The 22,447-nt window shown below is 48.8% G+C and overlaps 1 protein-coding gene across 2 annotated transcripts in view; it reads right to left on the bottom strand.

Moving 5' to 3' along the window:
• Positions 1–22,447, bottom strand: part of CSNK1G1 (casein kinase 1 gamma 1) — a 98,281-nt gene that overhangs the window by 2,567 nt on the left and 73,267 nt on the right. The window contains exons 7-14 of one of the 2 annotated variants that reach the window (XM_066558585.1): positions 19,517–19,751; positions 17,100–17,185; positions 14,982–15,066; positions 13,236–13,384; positions 11,090–11,194; positions 7,282–7,389; positions 3,038–3,144; positions 804–827 (exon numbers count right to left, since the gene is read on the bottom strand). In XM_066558585.1, coding sequence (XP_066414682.1) covers positions 804–827; positions 3,038–3,144; positions 7,282–7,389; positions 11,090–11,194; positions 13,236–13,384; positions 14,982–15,066; positions 17,100–17,185; positions 19,517–19,751 — 899 coding nt within the window. The remainder of the gene's footprint in view (positions 1–803; positions 828–3,037; positions 3,145–7,281; positions 7,390–11,089; positions 11,195–13,235; positions 13,385–14,981; positions 15,067–17,099; positions 17,186–19,516; positions 19,752–22,447) is intronic. The other variant, XM_066558586.1, reaches the window with a different exon arrangement.

The following is a 22,447-nucleotide window of genomic DNA, read 5'->3' as shown; positions in this document are numbered from 1 at the left end:
CGCCACACACAGCCTTGGCCCCCTCACTCTGTAGCAATTTCCACCCATTAGCCCATCCTGGAACCTACAAACTCATCTGAGTGTCTGCATGGCCCTTCACTTACTGGGTACGTGGCTTCCCCAGGGGCACCTCCTGGGACAACCTAAGACTAGAACACTATAGCTTCAAAGGTCTGATAAAACCCCAAGCTGGGCTTGGACCAGTGCTAATCCCAACCTTCCCACCCCTTCTTTTCTGGAGAAGCCCATTCACCTGCACCTTAGCTGGCTGGAAAGGAGCCACCTTCCACCCGTCCTCTCTCAGTAGGGGCTCTGTCACTAATGAGGACTCCCTGGCCTTGTCCTTCCATCCTCTCTGGCCTGTGCTTCTCCAAGAGGAGACTTTTCAAGGCACTGACTGGCCCCTCTCCTCAACACTCAGTGCAGGGTTTTCCCTTTGTAACCGTCTGTGTGAGGAATTCCTGCAAGAGGCTCAGCCAGCCTTGGCCTGACTCTGCCCAACTCCATCAGGCATCATCTGCTCACAGACGTAAACGTTTGGGGGAGATGGAAAGCCAAATAGGAAAGGATTCAAATCTGATTTTGCATCCATCCATTCAGAGATCAGCCAAATCCCTCAGCCTAGTGTGGCCGGTCAGACACAGCCCATGCCCTCCCCAATATTGCAAATGGTCCTAAAATCAAAATGGCTCTGGGTTGGCTTTGACTTTGTGCCTTTTTAGCGTTTGGTGGGTTTGGTTTTGCCAACCCCAGTCTAGTCTGGTCCGCTCCCCCTTGCATGTGGACTGGAGAGAGGGACTCACCACAAGTTGAGCATTTTCAGGCAGCTACAGAGAGTATAGAGAAAAAACACAGAAAGGAAGAAAGAGCGATTAGTTCACAGAGGTGGGATGGAAGCGAGTCACTGCAGCCATGCAAACATGCAGTGCAGAGCGGCAGACACACAGCAGGCCTGCCCGCCGCCCGCCCCAGCACTCACACCACTCTGCCCTCACCACTCCTTCCAGGGCACGAGGCTCTGACCAACACCTGCTCCACGGAGGCACCAGAGCCCTCGGGTTCTCAGCTGGGGCTGGGGTAACAAGGAACTCCAGGCCACCATCAGCTCTTGTCCCCTGCAGCTCCAGCAGCAGCAGAAGGGCCTGATGATGGATCTGCACCTGGGACCTGCCCTCCAGCGACACCCACTGCCAGAATCCAGAGCTTTTCTCCAGCACACTCCAAGCAGGAGCATTGGCACAGCTCTGCCTTTGGAGTGCCAGGGAAAGCCCATCCCACTACTGCACAGCATCTCAAAACACAGAGCCCAGCTCCAGCTCCTGCCAGCTCTCCCTGGCACCCTTTCCTGCAGAGCAGAATCCCAAAGTCCTTTGTCCTTCTTGTGTGATCAGAGATGTAAGGAAAGACAAAGCCCTCCCTGTGGCAAACAGAATGAAGTGATCTATGCTTGGGAATTACAAGAGACCCCAAACCTGTTAGTGCAAAGCAGCATACGCTCTGCTTCCCAGCACCTCCAAAACCGAACTGGGAGCACACAAACAAGGGCTGGAGAGAGACAGGACAGCTCCATGTGCAGAGGGATAGGACCTGGGTGGCACAGCTCCTTCCCACCTGGCTTGATGTCTCCCTAGTACACAAGAGTGGGGCTGGACCTGGCCTCACTGCACAAACAACATAGGCTGGAGATGATCCTGGTTCTTCCTTGCGCTGGGTTGTTGGATCAGAACTGTTGAGGATGACAATGTGCCCCATCCTAGGGGCCACATGCCTGGGGGGACCCCCTTCAGAGCCCATGATGCCAAGCTGGTGGTCTCTGCTGGCCACACAACCCACATCTAACAGGAATGTTGCCCACTCTGGAAATTGCTCCTCAAGATCTCCCCCACCCTCCCAGCTTGATGAGGAGCCTGCAGCAAATCTGAGGCTTCCTGGGCTGGGAGGAGAAGGTGTGTCTGTGGCTGCTGGGATCAAGGCCAGGCCACCTACCAGTGAGCAAGATCCCACACACGGCTTCCCGAGGGATTGGGAATCCCTGAGGGAGTGGGGAACAGAGAGCAGAAGACCTTCAGGACAACCAGCACAGATGACACACACCTAGGGACCTTTTCCATCCATACACCCTTCCTTACACCTGCCACTTTTCTCTTTGTACAGAAGTGCCTGCACAGGTTGAGGCAAACAATGGGGGACAAGTGGCACCAGGATCACCCAGTCAAATAATAACCAGGCAGCTGGGCCATGTCTCAGCACTGACCAGTTCAAAGGCAGCCCTGGGCCTATTGGCCCCTTGCTCGGGGGGTGCCAGAACTCTGTGGTGACCCTGCAGTGACAGGTCCTGGTTTAGGTCAGAGGTGGTGACAAGGTGCAAAAGGTGACATGATGGTGCTGGATACAGGACAAGAGCCAAAATGGTCAAAGCAGCAGCTCTGACAGAAGTTCTCACACCTGACCACAAGCTACAGGAGAGGTAGGTCAGCTTAGAGGGAGCACTTTCTCCTCCACAAGCTACTTCTGGTTCCTCTCACTCAGCTTCTCAGGGCTGGACCAAGAGAACCCCCAGGGAGAACAACCCATCCCTACAAGAGTTACTTCCAGCCTGTTCTGGATACCTGTCACGCACCTCTCACAGCCAGAAATGAAGTGACAACTCTCAGACCAATGATCTCTTTGCTGAGCTATGCTCAAGCAACTCCTACACTCTCAGCACAAAAGCACAGCGTGTTCTCCCTCTGCAATGGGGGCTGCTCACTGGGATTCCTGAGATCAGCTCCCAGGATTTTGGTATCTGTGCTACTGAAATGTCTATCTGGCAATACATGCTCTGAGTAAGAGTTATGTTCTCCAGGCATGACAAGTGTCAAAGAGAAGCAGCAGCAGCAGCAGCACTGAAGGCACCATGCACAAAAGCAGCAATAGGCACGGAAAAGGGCATGGGACACGAGCACTGAGGACTTTGCCACAGAAAAATGTCCCCACTCGCTTCGCAGGAGAAGGATAATGACCAACCAGTGGAAAGCCTGTTGTAAAGCAAACGTACTTAGCTTCCTCCACCACCTCCACCTCCGCCTGCGCTGTGATGGGTGCGTTGGAGTGTGCTCCTGTTGGGTCATCCACGTTCAGCTCCCCGTTGGTTGAGCTCACCACCTGCAACACAAAGGAACACCCTGTTCATGAGGCTCCCTGGCAAGGACTGCTGAGGGAATGGGAAAGCTGACAAATAACCATTTACTCCTGTCTCTTTTCACCCTCTCAGGAGGCTGCTGAGTTTTGTGGGTGCCTTGGAGTCTTCAGGCTGGAGCAGCCAAGGAAGAGCAGCAGGCAGGGGCCTGTGTGTGTGCTCCCCTGCTCACATTCCTGTGCCCAGCCCATGACTTGGCATTGAGACGCCCCTCTGGGAGTGCAGGCACTGGTGTGAGCACTGATTGCCAGCCCTATCTACACACACAAGCTGTACTATGCTGATTGTTTCCTCCTGACATTTTTACAGGTGAGCAGCTCAGTCCTGTTGCCTGACAGGACTGTGGGGAGAAGCCTCAATCCTTGAGTCTCATTCCTTAGCCAATTTTGGGAATTACATCCTTGCTACAAAGCTACTGACACAGTCTCTCATCTCTTTTTGCCTCACACCTGAGATGATGGCTCACTCAAGCCTTTCCATTAGAGGGATAACCATCCAGCTCAAGTGGCCAATGAGGGGAAAGCTTGCAGCTGGCTACTCTCTTATCTGGGGGCTTATCTCTTGGGAAAGGCAGCACAAGATTTTTGAACAATAAACTTGTTGCTAACCCGGGGAGAATCTGCTGCCACTGTGGAGTCCAGCCCCTGCAGTGCTCCTTCCTGACTGTGGGTGAGCCTTTGCTTGTAAGAGCAGCCAGAGGACTGAAACCTTATTAACATCTGATTGCACTGCAGGACCCTCACCATCTACTCGGGTGCCTCAGGGGAAAAACTGGGACCTTGAACCCCTCCCTGTTCCCGGAGAGTGCAACTCTACTGTTGTTTTCTGTCTCTGCCTCGGGCTTTTTCAGCACACTTTAACCCAGCACCAGGTGCCTGCTGGGACACCCTGCAGCTGCTGCTATGGCTGTGGAGTTTCTGCTACATTTTGTTTGCCACCACCAAGGTGTGCTAACTCTGCCATTCCAGCTGCCACTCTGAGCTTTGTGCTGCAGCTCATTTCACCATCTGGAGAGGCACTGGGACTGGCTGTCCCTGTGGGTTTGCAAAGGAAGCTCCTTTTCCATCCCTTCTGCCATTACTGCTGAGAGCGGCAGCCGCGCCACAGCGCCCCCTGCAGGCGCGGGAGAATCACTGCACCCCCTGCCCGGCCCGCAGCCAGCAGCGCCCCTGGTGGCCGTGCCCGGAACTGCAGCGAGGGGAAAGCGCCGCGGCAGGAGAGGCCGGGGCTGGGATTGGGACTGGGATTGGGAATGGGTTTGGGGCTGGGTTTGAGATGGGTTTGGGGCTGGGATTGTGCTGGAATTGGGGCTGGGATTGTGCTGGGATTGTGCTGGGATTGTGCTGGGTTTGGGACTGGGATTGTGCTGGAATTGGGGCTGGGATTGTACTGGGATTGGGACTGGGATTGTGCTTGGTTTGGGACTGGGATTGTGCTGGGTTTGGGGTCAGTGCCAGAGCTGGGCTTTATGTGCCTTGTTATACACACACACACTGCTAAAGAACTGTTCATCCTTTCCCCATATCTCTGCCTGAAAGCCCCTTCATTTCAAAGTTATAATAATTGGGAGGGAAGAGAGTAATATTTTCCATTCCAAGGGAGGTTCCCATATTCCTTGGCAGACACCGGTCTTTCAAATCAAGACATCCACAGAATTTCTTGCTTCATCTGACAAGCCCCAAAGCATCCTGCATGGGAGGAAAGTTTGGCTGACCCTTCCATGCTTCACCGGGATGTTAGCACAGGCTCCTGCATCTCGCTGTGAAAACTGGGAGCTGCTCTTGGCTCCAGAGCTGTAAGGATACCTGGTTTCTCCATCCTGTTCCTCCTCTTAGCCTTTCAACAAGGTAAAAGGAGGCATTTTCCATGGGGTGGGGGTAGGGGTGGTACCCAGAACTCCTGGTGGCTCTGGATGATCTGACCACAAGGGATGAAGGGAAGGAAGCCCTTGCAGCAGATGCCCCCTAGTCAGCACATTATGTTAATTTTGAACACTTCAGTCCTACAAGGAGCTGCTGTTTCTGCCAAACAGGCCCCTTGGGCTCTGCCAGGACAGGTTAGAACTTGGCTCACATGGTGCTCTCCTTGAGTGACAACTCATTGGTCTTTACCCCTTTCCTTACTCATCATGCCTGGGCTGCCCTGAGTTCTCCAGACCCCCAGGCTTCCCATGCAGATCTGCAGAGCACTGGCACTTAATTGTGTTGTTCACAGGGCTCTTCCCACACTTTGTTCAGCTACTTGTTAAATTCCATGTTACAAAAGGCTTTGATTTTCCTCCCTGCTTTTCACATGCTGCCACTTCATCTTCATGTGGCAAATTCTGCCTTAAAGGGAATGGGGACTCAAAGCTGCTGACCTGCCAAAGTCCAGCATGAGCTGGGGTGTCTGCTGAGGAACAATTCCAGCCTCTGCAGCTTAGCAGCCACACACAGCACATTTCCTGTTGTCAACTGCAGATAAGCAGAATTTTAGTGCTTACAGTGGCACAAGGAGCTCATAAACTACTCAGGTTGGCAACTCTTCCCATCCAATTCCTAGGGCTGCTTCAGTGCTCCTGTCACAAGGAAACATTCCCCTCACTGAGAGGGACCAGTCTGATTTTTATTCATGCCTCACATATGTTATACATGAGCTGAAAGATTCCTGTAAGAGCTGTACGTGTTGTGCTAGCAGCCCTGTCCCTGGGGAGGTTCTCACAGCCAGGCAGGGCAGAGAAAGCCTCCATGATGGGACTATGAGTGACCTCTCCCCACTTGCCCATGAAGAATGTCCAGGGAATTCAGGCTGTGGGAAGAACATTAACACATAAAAGCAGCTAACTACGACACAAGGAGAGCCATTTTGCTTTGGGCTGCTAGGAGGGAGCAGGGGCTCACTTGTAGGACTTGTAGGCTCCTTTTATTGTGGAACAGGACACTCACATAAAAAAAAGTAAATAAGAACACCTACTCTGTACTGAGTGCTGAAATTGTACAATCACAGATTGGTTTGTGTCAGAAAGAACCTTTACAGTTCATCTAATCCAACCCCTTGACATGGGCAGGGACACCTTCCACTAGAACAGGTTGCTCCAAACTCCACCCAACCTGACCTTGGACACTTCTCCAGGTTACTCTCTGCTTACATCTGACAGCAGAGCTGCATATTCATCAGGTCCTACTTATTTTTGTTTTTCTGTTACTCACTAAAATATCTTTAAATTAAAAGAGAACCGAGGCTAAACAAGCCAAAACCACATTAAACCCAACTATCTATCAAGAATGAGTAAAAATGTCAACCTAATCTGCATTTTCCTTAGGGACATCCTGCACTACCTGTCTCCTTGGCTCAGCTCTGTCCTGCTCCAAGCACTAATTCCCATTTCAAAAGAGCCATTGTTCAGGGTGTTGTGTCTGACAGCAGAGCCAGCTCTCACAGCAAAGCTGTGCCAAAGAGGCAGCGATAGCAGAGTTCTTGTTTGCTTGGATGACTCCTGCACCTTCTCTCCAGCTTGTCCAGCCAGCTCACTCTGGCTTTAGTGCCAGAAAATCCCTCAGCGAGCCTGAGTGACAACCAGGACATGTAGGGCTTCACAAATAGGAATTTTTCAGGAATTTAAAAACACTGTTAGTGTCAGCTTCAACACTGTCTGTTGCACATCCTTTGCTCATCTCCTGGCAGTGCAACCAACCCTCTGAAGGGTTTGTGCCCACTGTGCCCTCAAACTGGTGGTGATCTGCTGTGGAACAGCTCAACTCTTCCCAATATTAATGGGGACTATGTACAACAAATCCTACTTCAGCTGCCTGTACTGCCCTAGAGCATTTCCAAGATAGAATAGAGGGTACTTTATAGACCAGATCTACTAATGCCACTCCTTTCTGTTTTCAGTTTAACAAATTTGGGCTCAAAACTTAAAAAAAAACCTAAAAAAAGTTTGTTGAAACAGTAAAAACCATGGTGTTGGCCATCACAGCTTGGGTCCTTCCCAAACCATGGTTTGAGCATGACGTATGGGACAGCACCAGTGAAATTGCTCTCCCGACCCCAACATTGCTGCAATTTGAGGAGAATTCAGGGGGTTTAATACAAGGGCTGCACACAACAGAAGGCAGAGGTACCTGCACAGATCCTCCATGTCGATCTGCAGCCAAATGAGATGTCAAGTACGAGGTATTTGTCTGCCGGCTCGGCTGGATCTCCCACTCCCCTCGGCGATCCGATGACGCCTGCTCAGGAGTTCAGGAGCATGAAAGAAACAGAAGGGAGGGCAAAACGTGAACGAGGAGAAGAAATTAAGGTCTATTGGTTAGTGAGTTAGTTTCTTTGCAGAAAGCAAGGCATTTGCACTTTTAGCTGGGCTAAAATTCCCCTTTACCAAGTGCACCTCATTATTTACTTCCATGGTGGCTGCAGTGATCCACTGTGGGAGTGGATTTCATCTCCTTTAGCTGCTGAATGAAGGGAAAGATCTATTCTGGAAATAATTTCTTTAGAACAGCTTCACTTCCATGGATTTCAGCACAGCCACAATTACACTGACCGTATTTAACTATGTCTGTCAGGCCACACACAGTAGAGCACTTGGCTCAGCAGCAAGATGGGATTCACAAAGCTCAACCTCCCTCAAATACATCTTTTTAAACTAAAATTTGCAACATAAACCAAAGCCAAACATTTATTTTCACCCAAAGGCAGTTCCACACGCTGATTCACCTGTGCAGTGCAGAAGGAAACATCCACACCTGCTTGACTGAAGAGAGGGTTGGGGGCTTTTTGGGTTTCTGCAGAAAAGTAGATAAGATGCTTTGGCCAACAAGTTTCCTCTTTGCCCCCAGCAGAAGAACACCAGGTGATTTAAATTATTGGAACTTCATTTATTTTCTTAGAAGAATCACTCTGCACTTGCACATGAAGCTCAGGTGGGTCATTGTTGGGGGTTAGAGTTTTTCCTTTTGTTTCTTTCTCTCAGGGAATGTTGTCCCATCTGTTGCTAAGATACTTAAGAGAACAAAACATGTGGCTGGGAGGAGGAGGAAGGGAAAGTGTGCAGCTGGCTACTCTCTTACTTGAGGGGTTTCTCTGGGGAAGGGCAGAGTTACCACGAGATTTTAGGTGAGGGAAGGGGCTGGGTGCAGCTCCCCTCTCATTGTCAGCATCGGGGGAGAACGTTTGAGCTGTTGTTTACTGTGGGGAGAATTCACTGCCACTGCTGGAGCCCAGCTCTGTAGTGCTTCTTCCTTACTGGGGGAGAGCCTTTGCTCGTAAGAGAAGACGTAGGACTGGGACCTTATTAACATCTGATCAAACTGGAAAGGACCCTTAACATCTAGTGAGATGCCTAAGAGGAAAAACAAGGACTGTGAGCCCCCCTCCCTGCTCCAAGGGAGCCTCTCACGGCCATGTTCAGGAGCCCGGCGGCCACTGCCCACCCCCACCTGCCAGGACACCCCGCAGCTCCTGCTACAGCTGCGGAGTTTCTGATACATTCATTCACTACTCTGGGATCTGCTTGTCCCAGCCATGGCAGCTGCCGCTCCGAGGTTCCTGCTGCGGCCCTGAACCTCTGTCGGGCCCAGCCACCATCACCACATGAGGGAACGGTGGCCGCGCCACAGCGCCCCCTGCAGGCGCGGGGGAATCACTGCACCCCCTGCCCGGCCCGCAGCCAGCAGCGCCCCTGGTGGCCGTGCCTGGAACTGCAGCGAGGGGAAAGCGCCGCGGGCGGGAGAGGCTGGGGCTGGGATTGGGACTGGGATTGGGAATGGGATGGGACTGGGATTGGGACTGGGATTGTGCTGGGTTTAGGGCTGGGATTGTGCTGGGTTTGGGGCTGGGATTGTGCTGGGTTTGGGGTCAGTGCCAGAGCTGGGCTGTGTGTGCCTTGTTATACACACACACACTGCTAAAGAACTGCTCATCCTTTCCCCATATCTCTGCCTGAAAGCCCCTTCATTTCAAAGTTATAATAATTGAAAGGGAAGGGGGTCATAATTTTTCCATTCCAAGGGAGGTTCACACTTTCCTTGGCAGACACCTGTCTTTCAAACCAAGACAGTCACCCAGCTTTGATGACAACACATCCAGTGCTCACCTAAGACCCAGGAGGATTTCAGCACACCTGAACCCAACTGACCAGTGGGAAGAATGCTTCCCAGGTCTGGGAAGTGTGGGACAAACAGATCTGTGTTGGCCTCAGGCCTCAGCTGAATGAGCCACCATGGATCTGGCCAGGAAACAAGAGGCTCCAGTGACTAAACCCAGGTTGTGAGCAGTGAAAGTGCACCCAGGGAAAGATTCCAGAAACCCCCCCAAATCACATGCAAAACTAAAGACAGAGGGGGGAAAAGCTCACTCATCTTTGAATAAAACCCTTCACTTTCCAGAGGAAAAGGCTACAAAGAGGTGATTCCACATTAGCTCTTTACTAGGAGTCAAATGTAAGAGAGAATCTGCATTATTAGACCCAAGAACAAAAATGAGGCCATTAAATCTGGTGACCCAAACCCATGCCTCTAATTCACTTCTCGAGACATTTATTTTTTTGCTTTTTTCCTTTAGAGAAATGCTTTGCTCAAGACTTTAAGGGAACATCCTTCAGAAAAGAATTGTTTGTTTTGGTGAGAAGAACTTGATTTCCTCCGTAGCATATTAAACAATTCATCATCCTATAATGTTTAGGTGAAAATATGAGAAAAGCTGCTGTGCAATCCAGAACTGGACTATCTGTGCAGCTCAGAAGAACAAGGCCTGCAGGGGCTGCCTGCATATTTTGGAATTTCTTTGTGCCTTTGTGAACTAAAATGCCTGAAAACGAAGCCAGGTGTCACTGTGCTGTCAAGGAAACACGATGCCTCACACATACACAATGTGAAGGTCTGTGGTTAAGGTGGACAATAGGAGGCTGGATGAACAATCCCCCCAAAACCAGGGGGTTACTGCATCTGTCAGGGTATTTATTAAAGCAGATGATTGTATCAGAGCTCACACACCAGCCCACACTCATCACCATGCACACATGCTGCAAACAACCCGGCCTCCTACAGCCACACTGCCCAAGGAGGAGTTATCCTGACTGTAGCTGATGGACTGGGATGTGTCCTACCCTGTGTTAGCTGTGTGACCCTTCAGAGCCCAGGAAGGCTGAGCCCAGACAGGCTGTGACACCCCAGGCTTGGTTCTGTACCCACAAACCCCAGCTCGAGGAACTCAGCAGAACCTGGAGCAGAATAAACCTGGAACCACTCCCTGGGAATAAGAGCAGCAACAGCTCCAGCTGGGAGATCTACTGCATGTCTGAGAATTCTGTTAATACAGAAAACCCAAACTCTCAACACCAACAAAACAGTACAATGAGAAAGGAAAAAATGGGAAACTCAATTTCCCCGTGGCAGTTCATCCAGACTGTGATGCCTTCTGAGTGTTCTGCCCTGCCTGTCCTTTGTGCTCTGCAACCCTCCCATTGTGAACTGGACACTCCAAGAAATACATATGGATGTTTTTGGGACACACATCCCTGTCACAGCCACAAGCTCTGTGGGCAGAGGGAACCTGGGAACAGGCTATCAGCACAACTCTCAGTCTGCTCCACAGTCCATGTGCTATGATTAAAAGCACCTCAAAAATGTGGTAGTTATAGAGTTTAACCATGCTGGATGATTGACTTCAACGTGTTTACCCACAAACTACAGAAAAACAACCCCATTCCAAAGTGGACTCTGGTTAGCTCAAGATACTGAGGAATTCCACTGGTTAATACCTTATTTCATCAACCTGTTGCTTTGACAACATTCTCCTCAAATCGCCATCTCTAAGTTATGCAGGATTTGTCCCTGCTATGACCAAGAATCAGCCCCAGCTATCTATAATGCCATGTGGCTTGTGCTTGTCCAGGGCCAGAGGGATTGGGAGAGGAGCCAAGCAATGCACCTGATTGCGAAGGGCCTGTTGGGATGGTCGGTCCCGGTGGATGTGGCTGTCTCTGGTCACTGCAGAGGTCCCAGAATCCACATGGACAGATCCCACGGGAGTAGGCTGGAAAATAAGGTGTTGGTTAGGGCTAATATTCTCACATGCACAAATCCACCTTGTCAAGCCAGTAGGAAATAGAAAAACATCAAATCGCCCAAAGGAGCCAAGGAGAATTACAGCCAGGGCTATAAAATCCCTGTGATTTACAGACATGAAATTTGGTGGTGGATACCAGCATTGAATGTCTTGTGTGAAAATTAATTAAGAAGATACAGTTAGGTGCCTGTCTCGATGTCAGATCACACCTAGTGTGTCTCACACAGAATTATTACAACTGAAAATATACAGACTTGTTTTCCTCATCCCATTGTCTCACCACTTGTAAAAATCACGCTTGCATAGAAACAGGACGTGTTAAAATTAAAGCTTCATCTGCTCTCTTCTCACCAAAGTCATAATCCCTGCTCCCAACATCGAGATCTCCATGGCAACCACCGTGGTTGTCAGCAATAGCACACTTGTCTTACAAGGTGCTCTTTATCAACTGCCTTTGTAATTAAAGAAAAATGAAAGGAAAATCTTGATTCACAAAGGGAACAATTTCTTAGGAACTCTGTTGAGCACAGTAAGCATGGGGAACACTAAATATAGTTGGGACACTAAAGCAGTGGCACCAAGTTTAGCACTGATGGCATTTGATCTGGCACCAATGACAATTCATTTACAGATGTCATTACTGCTCTTTGGGGTGGGTTGTGAGCAGAATGATCCAATGATCCAAAACAAAGAGCTTTAGATTCTTCTACCATATTTCCCCATGATACATCCTTTGGCTAAGGTCTCCCTGAGTTTAACTGGGTTTTGATGGTAAAAGTCATGCAATGAGATCAGGCTGATGGTGTACATGGAGTCATGGAATTGCTAAATGGAGGTTGGTTTCTCCCACATTTCCTTTCCATGTACTGTACAGAGTGGGACTGGGCTGACAGTCAGAGGCTGACAGGGCAGCCTCTGAGTGTCCTCCAGGATATCATGAGTTGAGGAGAGCAAGTTTAGATTAGATATTTGAGAAGAAATTCCTCCCTTTGAGGGTGGTGAGGCTCTGGCAAGGCTGCCCAGAGAAGCTGTGGCTTCCTCACCCCTGGCAGTGTCCAAGGCCAGGTGAGACACAGGGCTTGGAGCAACCTGGGATGGTGGAACAGTGGAATGTGTCCTGCCCATGGCAGGAGGTTGGAACAAAGTGGGCATTATGATCTTGCCTTCCAATCCAAACCATTCAGTGATTTCAATATCCACTGAACATCCATCAGAAACATGCCTTGATCCCCTGTACCTTTTTGATGGGAACATGACCATTATAGGGAGTTTCTGTGATTCTCCTGCTTTAAGATGGATCTTAGATACTGGTCTCCAATTCTGTGCTAGACTAGTCTAGCAGTCTCATCATGATCATTGTCACAAATGGGAAAATGAGGCTTGAATGTCCAGAGAGGTGGATGGGGCCTCCGTTCCTCAGGAAAACTTTGAAGCACCGCAAGAACCCCCTGAACACAACGTCAGGACATCTCACTGTGTTGAGATTTTAAAGATTCTGTCACAGACATAGTTTATGAAAAATCCTTTCATTAGGATTTTTCTCCTGAGAAGCTGAGAGGCCTCAGAAATGAAATGTAAACAATAATTATCTGCTGCTGTGGAATGCAGCAGGTGCATCTTTGATTAGTATCATGTGGCTGTTTTTAATTAATGGCCAATCACACTCCAGCTATCTCGGACTCTCTGGTCAGTCACAAGATTTTATTATCATTCCTTTCTATTCCTTGCTAGCCTTCTGATGAAATCCTTTCCCTATTCTTTAGTGTAGTTTTAAGATATCATTTTCTTTTAATATAATATATATCATAAATAATAAATCAGCCTTCTGAAACATGGAGTCAAGATTCTCATCTCTTCCCATGTCAGGATTGCCTGCATATTCAACAAGATTCAATCCTAAACTCACTGGCATTAATTGGGATTACTGGGAACAAAAAGGCAATGCTGGGAAAGCAGCACCTGGAAGGCACTGGAAGGCAAGGCATGGGATTTGGCAGGGACAACTCACAATTGGCCTGCCGACCCAGTCGTAGGCGTAGTCGAAGGTGTAGCCTTTCTTCTCAAACAGCTCCGTGAAGATGGTCCGCAGGTAATCGTAGTCTGGTCTCTCAAAGAAGTCTAATCGCCGCACGTAGCGGAGGTACGTGGCCATCTCCTCTGTCAGAAAAGGCAAAAAGCAGCAGATTTTATCCAGAATCTTCCAAATGAGTTCTTAGAAACCAATGTCTGGGCTGCCAGCACTACCTCTGGCTTTTCTCCTACAAGTCATGGTTTTTAGCAACAGTCCTCAATGGAAAACAATTCAAACACTTCTCAAGCAAAGGTGGAAGTCCCACCTCTGCTCAAATTTGACTTCCACACCTTGATTTATTCTATACATTTGTATAAAAATAAACAGAGTGAGAAATAAGCTCACTGGACCTGACAATAGGCTGCTCACAGGTATTTAGAATGCTCTTGCCCAGAGAAGCTGTGGATGCCTCATTCCTGAAAGTGTCCAAGGCCAGGTTGGATGGGACTTGGAGCACCCTGGAATAGGGGAAGGTGTCCCATCATGACATTGGCAGCACCTGAATATTCAGAACTAGACTAGAGGGGGAGGCTCCAAGGTTAATTTACCTGAAGAGGGTTAATTTACAGACCAGGGTTTGGTGTTAAGATAATTAATTGCTTTCCTGCATCTGGGTCGCACTTTGCATGCACAGAATATTGAGTCCTAGGAGCTCATGTCCTGCCTTTTCCCAGCTCTCCCTTGGCTCATGGCCTTGACTTCAGCTGACATAAGAAGAGTACTGCTTATTGATACTTTATCTATGGCTTGTGGCTTCCATGGAGGTAAAAGAGGAGGAAAAGAAAGGAGAAGAAAGAATCCTCTCTTTTAAGTACCTCCAGAAGGCGAAGAACAACCAGTTTCAGGAAAAGAAGGGACAGAACTCAGTTCTCTCATCTCCTGTCAGCCCAGACCTGAAGGAGCTCTGAGGAGGAGTACTGACAAAAAGATGAGAACAGCCAACCTGAAGCTGTTCTGCTTGGAACCAGGTGGATTTTGGAATGAGACATCTGGGGAATTACAGTGACCTGAGTGAACAATGATCCCATTCCAGGATCCTTATGTTGGGAAAGATGTGTGGCACAACAGCTCCTACAGGAATGGGATTAATTGTGGGTGCTCTCCCTGGTATCAGGCCTTCAGAACACTCCACAAAACCTCCCAAGCCCACTCTGTGGCCAGGGGACCCTGGGGAAGGCACTAACTCTGTACCCTGCTCTCCCAGCTCCAAGGTCTGCTAAACTGGAGATCAGGTGTTGGGCTTGGCTAGAAGCACTCTTTAGTAACACTCTCCTTAAAACTGCTCCCAGAAGGTGGAATTCATGGACAGACACACCATTCCATCTTCCAAGCAGGCCACCTACACCTGCAATACCTGCAAAACCTTCCATTTGGAAAAGAATTAACTTGGTAGTTCCAGCACGGTCATTTGGGAAAGGGAAAAGAATGAGCTCTTTTGGAAGGAAGCCAAGAAGTAAAACAGGCATACAAGGCCCTTGAGCACTGTCCAGCCTCCTTAATGAGAAGAATTTTGTTAATTTTAAGACCTCAGGCCCTGCTAATTTATAGGAGCAGCTTCAGTTGTTTGCCAGCATGAGGGATACACGTCATCCAATACTTTCTGAGAGAGGAGTGCAGGCCCATCCTATTTAACAAGATATGGCCACCTCCTGCTGAACTCACACAATCCCATCAGGGCTTTACCTGGAAAGTTCTCACAGAGAACTTCAACTGGAGTGTTTCTCTTTGTGTCCCCAATCTTCTGATATCTCTCTTTTAAGGTGTCAGCCTGCAGCGCACAAAGACAAAACAGTTGTGGAGAAAGAGTTCAACCATGTGAGAAAGGACATGCTGTGTGGGAAGAAAAACAAGGTGTTTAATGCCCATTCTGGGTGACATCAGGAGATGCTACTTGTAACTGAACTGCATCCTGAACTACACCAGTGGGAGTATTTCACAGGAGAGAACATCCAAGGATGTTCAAAACATCTTCGTTCATGAAAGGCAGGACCCTTATTAGTGTCTTACAAGGCTCATTTCTCACTGCCCAGTCCTGAGGACTGTGCAGGGAAGGTTTCATGGGAGAAGGAAATAAAGGTCCATGAACTGTGATGGCACATCTGGACCTCCCCAGCCATTGAGCTGCCTTCACAAACAAATGCACAGCAGTTGCACAGCACATTCACAGCAATTTGGGTGAAATTCACAGACCCACTGCACAGCAATTTGGGTTTTCCTCTGTGCAACAGAATGTTACCACATTGAATATGACTCTAGATCAGTGCACTTCTCCCAAATCCCAGGCTGCTCCCACACAGCCTTTCCTTTCACCCCCAAAGCATCCATCACTCAGCACTGGTTTAATATCTAGTCAACAAGAAAATGAAACCATTTGCAGTTGGATTTCCCACCTAAATCAACCTGAGGCAGAGAACTCCAGCTGGCACCCTAAAAGTGGGGTTTCTTGCCTCCATTTCAAAATAAGATATATAATAATGTAATAATGTAAGACCTGGCAGCAGCATAATTAGCACTGTAGACATTCTTTGCAGATACAGCCCTGACAGTACAGACCAAAAATGTAAGCTGAGGAGACCTAGAAGGGCAAAGATGCCACATTCTAAATCAGCTGGAGAGTCTGCGTTTGCCCTGGACCTCAAAAAGGAGTCAACTAATTCTTATCAAGGCTAACACTGAACTGAGGAACTTTTGTAGAACTTTGTATAAACTTGGAATTATTTTAGAATAATTTACAGGATTAATTTAAAGCAGATGAGTTCAACTAAGCCAGAAAGAAAATACATACTAGAATAACACACTTACAGAGAGGTGTGGACATAAAATCAGAGAGACTCTGATTTCTTTCACAATCCCTTTCATGCTTGAAAAACCTTTTGTTGCTTTTATGAGCTGTTGCCAACATTTCTGGCATGTGCCTGATGAAGCTGAGCTGAGACTAACTCTGGATAGGTGGTAAAAAAAAAGAAAAAAAAAGCTGGACAAGTTCTATCAACCTAATTGGAACCCACTGACCAATGCAGAGCTCTGCCAAGCAGCTCCTGAACCCAAAGCCTTGGCTCCTTTTCCAACAGGAGCTCTTGTCTTTCCTGATGAGCCTAACTTGATCAGTCCCTTCACTCCCTTCAATGCCAAAGCTGAACACAGTAGCTTAATCATCAGGGAGGTGATAGAGAAGTGAAGATGCAGCTTCCAACAGCTCTGGAGCCAGCAAATGATTTACTCCTTGTTAGCTCAGCTGATGGATGTTGGCGGCAGTCAGCAACTCAATTTCTTGCAGCTCTCCACATTGTACACAGCATCTCATAAACTCCCCAGCACTGAGTGTCCAGTGTCTCTGGAGGGAAGCCAAGTCCAATACTTGTGCCAGAAAACCAGTTTTTCAAGCTGAAGTCCATCTGTGCATCTAAAGCCATCAAACTGCTCCATTATAAACAGGGATCACAGATGCTGCTGGGGGATTGTGTTGCCGTAACTGGAATTTCATAAACAATCACTGTGTCCCAGTCACGCTCCAGTTCAGGGCAGCTTACAATCACAGCTCTCTCATTGCTGTCCCTGTCTCTCTCTGTTCAACCTTCTCTCCAAAATTGTACCAATCTGGCAAATTAAAGTGCCAGGTAAAGTATTTCTACCTTAAAATCTTCCCTGCAGCTAAACTTAATGCCTGGGTGTTAGGCTGCAAGGACACAAAGGAGAGGATGGTGTTTCAGGCTGGATTTTGCCAATGTTTCCCCAGTGGATTCTCCTCTGGGTAGAGACTAGCCAAAGTTTTAAAGGACAAAACCTAAAGCTTGAACCTACCTTCAATCCTTGCCAGGGCAGGCTGCCTCGGAGGAAATACATGAACATATGGCCAAGGGCTTCTAAGTCATCTCGACGACTTTGCTCTGAAAGAGAAGAGATGACAAATTATTGCTGCAGAAGCAGAAATGGCTCGGAGATCTCAGCAGCAGCCACACCTGTACCTGAGATAAAGGTACCACAGGGACATTCACTCACTGTCTGCAGCTCAGATCTTGTGCAAAACCAGAAGCTGTTTCAGAAAGCCAGAAAATGTGTAAAATCAGCCAGAAGCCATGAGGTAACATGGGAACTGCACAATCCAGCCTGAGCCAGAATGGACAACTCTTAATTGCAGAGGAATAAAGCAGTGCCTCAATTCTTCTCTGACCTAGCAGTGTCAGTGTTGCCATGTGGTGCTGGATAATTTCCTCTGGACTAAATGGGAATGAGATACTCACAGCCAGCTGCAGGGATCTACCCTTGCACAGTGCCAACCCTTTCCCAATTTCCTCTGCTGCTCATCAGAGCAGATCAAAAATAGCTCCTTCCAGCGCCATGGAACACTTGCTGCTGCTGCCACATGCAGATGTTGTAACTATAAATGAAGGGGGGGGGGGGGAAAGGGCACAGAGCCAAAGGAAAAATATCCTAAAACAAGCAGGCAAAATGTATCCAAAACCCCTGGGGAGGATAGAAGAGAACAACAGATGTGGAGGCAACACTGGGCGGGGCTGAGCTGCACTCTTGGGTTCACTGAGCTCGTGGACTCATTTGGTGCACCCTCCCCTCCTCTGAACCCCACCTGCTCCAAACAACATGATCCATGATCCAGAGCAGATCCAGCCCACAACACTGCAGCCACTTCACCTGCAGGAGATGCTGGGAGTGGGAACACTCAGGAAAAGGGAACTGAAACAGTTTCTGCAGCTACCCTGATAAAAAGAGGAAAAAAGGAGGATGCCCTGGGTAATTTAGTGCAGTGATGCACATGGACTTCTAGGAAGATGGTTGAGTGCACTTGTCTCTCAGAAAAACTGGAGTCAAGACTCCCGTGTTTGAAACATGAAAAGATTGATTCCACCTGGGCTGGTCTCACCAGTGAAGCATCAGCTCCTCACAACCCCTCTGGGCAGGGACAGCCCCCTCAAATACTCCCCCAAAATTGATTTGGACCCTTCCCCTGCATGAGCCATGGTGGGAGCTGAAATCCTGTGGGAGATGGGTCCTAAGGAAGGCACATGGTGCACTTCAAACACAAACACATCTTCCTTCCACAGCGCCCTCATCAGCAGCTTCCCACCCTGCTCCCACTGCACCCTCCCATTCCTCCATCCCTGCCTGACTCCTCACTTTCCAAAATTAGAAACCAGGCTCATCCCTCCTTACTCCCCAAAGACAGTGAGCTCTCCAAGTGGGAGCCAACATGCTAGGAGGCCTCCTGGAAAATATTCCATTATCTCACTGCTTGTATGGATTTAAGAGAATATAAACATTTAATAAGTTATTTTTTGCCTTTCAGCCACAGAAATGCAATCTTCTGTTAGGAAAGAAAGCAGCGAAGAGAGGAGATGAAAGCCAGGTTTAAAGTTATTTAAATAATTTATTTTCTCCAACCAGTTACTAGGTCAGGGAACATCCAACTCTAACACCTGGAACTGGAAGGCATTGGGACAGTGCTGTGCTATAAAAATCTATTTGTCTATCATCCAGTGCAGCAATCACTGCCTGCCTGCTTGTCTTTTATCAGTGCAGGGCTGCTCCTAGTTATTTAGTTCCTAATAAAAACTGTAATTATGAGGCTTCCAACATTTCAGCTGGCTCAATTCCTCAAAAGAAGGGAGAAAAAAAAAAGAGGCACACAACTGTAAATGGCATTGGGAGGTTCACAAATAGCTTCAGGGGCACAAGGGAGCTCAGCCAGAATGCTATGGGAGGTCTGCAGGATTCAAATGGCAAGCTGGAATGTGTCCAGGGAAGGGACTGGAGCTAGGGAAGGAGCTACAGCACCAGGAGCAGCTGAAGGTGCTGGGAAGGCTCAGCCTGGAGAAAAGGAGGCTCAGGAGGGACCTTCTGGCTCTGCACAACTCCTGACAGGAGAGGGAAGCCAGGGGGGCGGGGTTGGGCTCTGCTCCCAGGGAACAAAGGACAGAGGAACAAAGGACAAGAGGAAACAGCCTCAAGCAACACCAGGGAAGGTTTAGGTTGGATATTCGAGAAAATAATTCACTGAGAGGTTTGTCAAGGATTGAACAGGCTGCCCAGGGCAGTGGTGGAGCCACCATGCTGGGAAGTGTTCAAAAGACGTGTGAATGTGACACTTGGGGACACGGTTTAGAGGTGAACACAGCAGTGCTGGTCAATTGTTGGACTCAGTGACCTCAGAGAGCTGCTCCAGCCTGAAGAGCACTCTGCAAGTTCCCCCCACGCAGACAAACCTTTGCCAAGGTGTGTGTTGATGGACATGTATCTCGCTGTTCCAGTGAGACTCTTGTGCTCCCTGTAGGGAATGTGTTTTTTGGTTTCAGGGTCGATGTACTCCTTGGCCAATCCAAAGTCTATGATGTGGATGACGTGCTCCTTCTTGTTGCCCTGCCGGCCGATGAGGAAGTTCTCCGGCTTGACGTCGCGGTAGATGAGGTTCTTGGAATGCACGTACTCCATCCGAGAGATCTGCAAAAAGGAGGGAAATGCTACTTGTCAGCAGAGCTCTGGCTCCCAGCAGAGCTGGAAGAGGAATGTGTCATCCCCTCCTTTCCAAGGCTATCATGCTGTGCTCCCTGCTTTATTCCCACGGAAATGGCAAGGGCTGTTTCTGAGGCGTTACCACTGGGATGCAGCTCTTGGCAGGATGCCACGGGAGCTGCAGCAGCCTTTTTGTATTGATTTTAAACATACTAAACCGGTTACCAAGAGCTCTTCCCTTGCCCACCTCCTTCCCCTGTTGCTCTGTGTCTTATCACCTTCCTCCCTCGACCCATATGTTGTCTTAGACATGCCAGATTCTTCGTGGAGGGGGATTTTTGGGCAGGCAGAAGCTTTATGATCTTCAAAGCCGACTAAAATAATAATTAATCTCATTGCTGTCAGCTAGGAATAGCTGGAATATTTTTCAGCTTTTGACTAATGTTTTTCTGGAAGCTTGACTGAATTGGAAGGTGGAAGGGCAGGAACCCCACTTCTGAGGTGACCGAGTGCCTCTAACAACACACCTTACTCAGAAGATCATCATTAAAATTGCTATGGAAAACAAACATATTGCAGAAGTATTGTCAAGCAGTTCTCCTTGGGTCCTGAATTTAGGAGATGATTCCAAAGGAAAATAATTCTCAATTTCATTTAATTTATTACCTTTAATTGCCTTTATATGTTTCAAATGAACACACGAGAACCCCGATTTATGGCTGTCCTGGTTGCAGCTGCCCTGCATGCCAAAGGGCACAGTGGCTTAAACAAGATGCTTCTCTGGAAAGGCTACTGGGATTCACCCAGGTATTTGTGGGCTGGCGATGCTACGAAAGCTCTGCAAAGTTCCACCAACTCCCAGTTTTGCACTATCGAGCCTCAGTCCCCAGAGGTCACTGCCACACCGCTACGAGGGACAGCACAGGGACATCCAGGGTGAGGGCCACCAGCTGGTCACCCCCACTGGGTGGATCCTGCTGGGAAAGCTCTGCAGGATGGAGTCTCTGGCTCACTGAGCCATCTCTGCCCCAGCCAAGCAGCAGGGACCCCCCATCAGCCCTTCCAACCCCCTGCTCACTCCGCTGGGCTGGCACACCCTGACTGCTCCTTCATTTCTCACTGAATCCAGACACACACTCCCAGGTGCCAAACCCAGACCACTCTTTCTCTTTACAGATCTTGGACCCACACCTGGTTTTAAAAGTCCACATGCATGTGATCCTCCATCACACTCCCAGGCCCTTGTCATGCACCCTATTTTAAAGGAAAATCTGCTGCATTTCCACCTCTTGGAAAGAAGGAGCAGGCAGGAGGGGGCAGCCCTCCTTATAAAATAAACAGCTGTACAGGGAGGGCAGCAGACAGGAAAAAATTGGCTGCGGGTGAATCAGGCTTAAAAACCAGAATTTGCTCCAAGACTCTTCAAAGAAGGGAACAACACGTGCTGCCGCTCCCTCCCCTCGACGCAGTGATTGATTCCAGTGTGCAGAGAAAATGGGTTTCACGGCTAACAGCCATTATTTCCAATCAATTACAGGCCGGTGCAGAGCAGAGCAGATGCTCTTCAGTCATTCTTCACACTTTGAATCACCTACAGGACACAGCAGCAGGTCGTGAGACAAAAAGCCACGTTGGGAGGCAATTCAAATGAAGATGCAGCCCTTGAAAGTGGAACAAAGAGTTTCCTCGCCTCTCCACACATAACAAGCTTCCAAGTGGAGCCTGACTGGCTCATTTGATTTGTTCCTGCTACCAAAGCAGCTCACTTGTTGAAATCCCAACAGCAATTAGAGAGCCTGAAAAAGGCCCATTTTTTTTCTTCTTTAAAAACTCTCTGCAAGTTGCAGCAGGCAGGACAACAACCTGGACAGCTGAGGTGTCAGGTGAGCCATTATGCTCCAGCAGCAATCAAGGGTACTTATTTTCTTGCCTTTTTTCCTCCCACCTGCCTTTTTTGCTTCCACCACACACACACACACAGAGAGCTGCTGTGGGGTCTTTCATATTCCTTCTTTACTTCCACCTGCCTGGACGCTTCATGCTGGAGAGCTTTGCTCAGCCACGGCAGCTGAAAGACACTCCCCAAGTCAAAAAGATGTTTCTTGGAGTAGCTTCCATGCTTTATTCAGCCTGACAAGCCACTGTCCCTGCTGGTGGCTGCTGTGATGTGGAGTGTCTGGGCTGCATCTCCCTTGCAGGCTCTGTCTGAGCACACAAGAGCAGCAGTGCTGGGGCACAACCTCAGCTGAAGAAAAGGGGAGGTGGAGCTCCCGCTCCAGAAATGTGCTGGATGCACAGGTGCCTGCTCCTTTGGGTTTGAACTACAGGCTCAAAACACTCTGAATTAATTCTTTTAGAGGCAGAGAAACCACTCCAGGAAGTGGGACTAACTTGGAATTGCTCTGACACTGGAAAAACAGCAAGCAGGGGAGCACTGGGGTAGATGGAAGACTGTGAATTACAGAGGGATTTCCATGGCCACGGCTGGCTGAGTCCATCCTTGGAGCCATAAATTTCCATTTCAGATGTCAGAGAAACCTTTAGGAGGGGGGAGAATCCCTTGGCACACAGGAGGACCCCTGTGCTGTGGTGGAGAAATGAGAGGATATTGTGACATTTAGCAGGTGCCAAAGAAACCCGTGCTTTCGTGTGCCTTCCTCCTGCCAAGGCAGCAAGTGTAACAA

Source organism: Molothrus aeneus, chromosome 13 (genome assembly GCF_037042795.1).
Source record: "Molothrus aeneus isolate 106 chromosome 13, BPBGC_Maene_1.0, whole genome shotgun sequence".
In the NCBI taxonomy this organism is placed as follows: Eukaryota; Metazoa; Chordata; class Aves; order Passeriformes; family Icteridae; genus Molothrus; species Molothrus aeneus.
The sequence above is the reverse complement of the archived record's forward strand: the minus strand, read 5'-3'. Positions and strand labels throughout refer to the sequence as shown.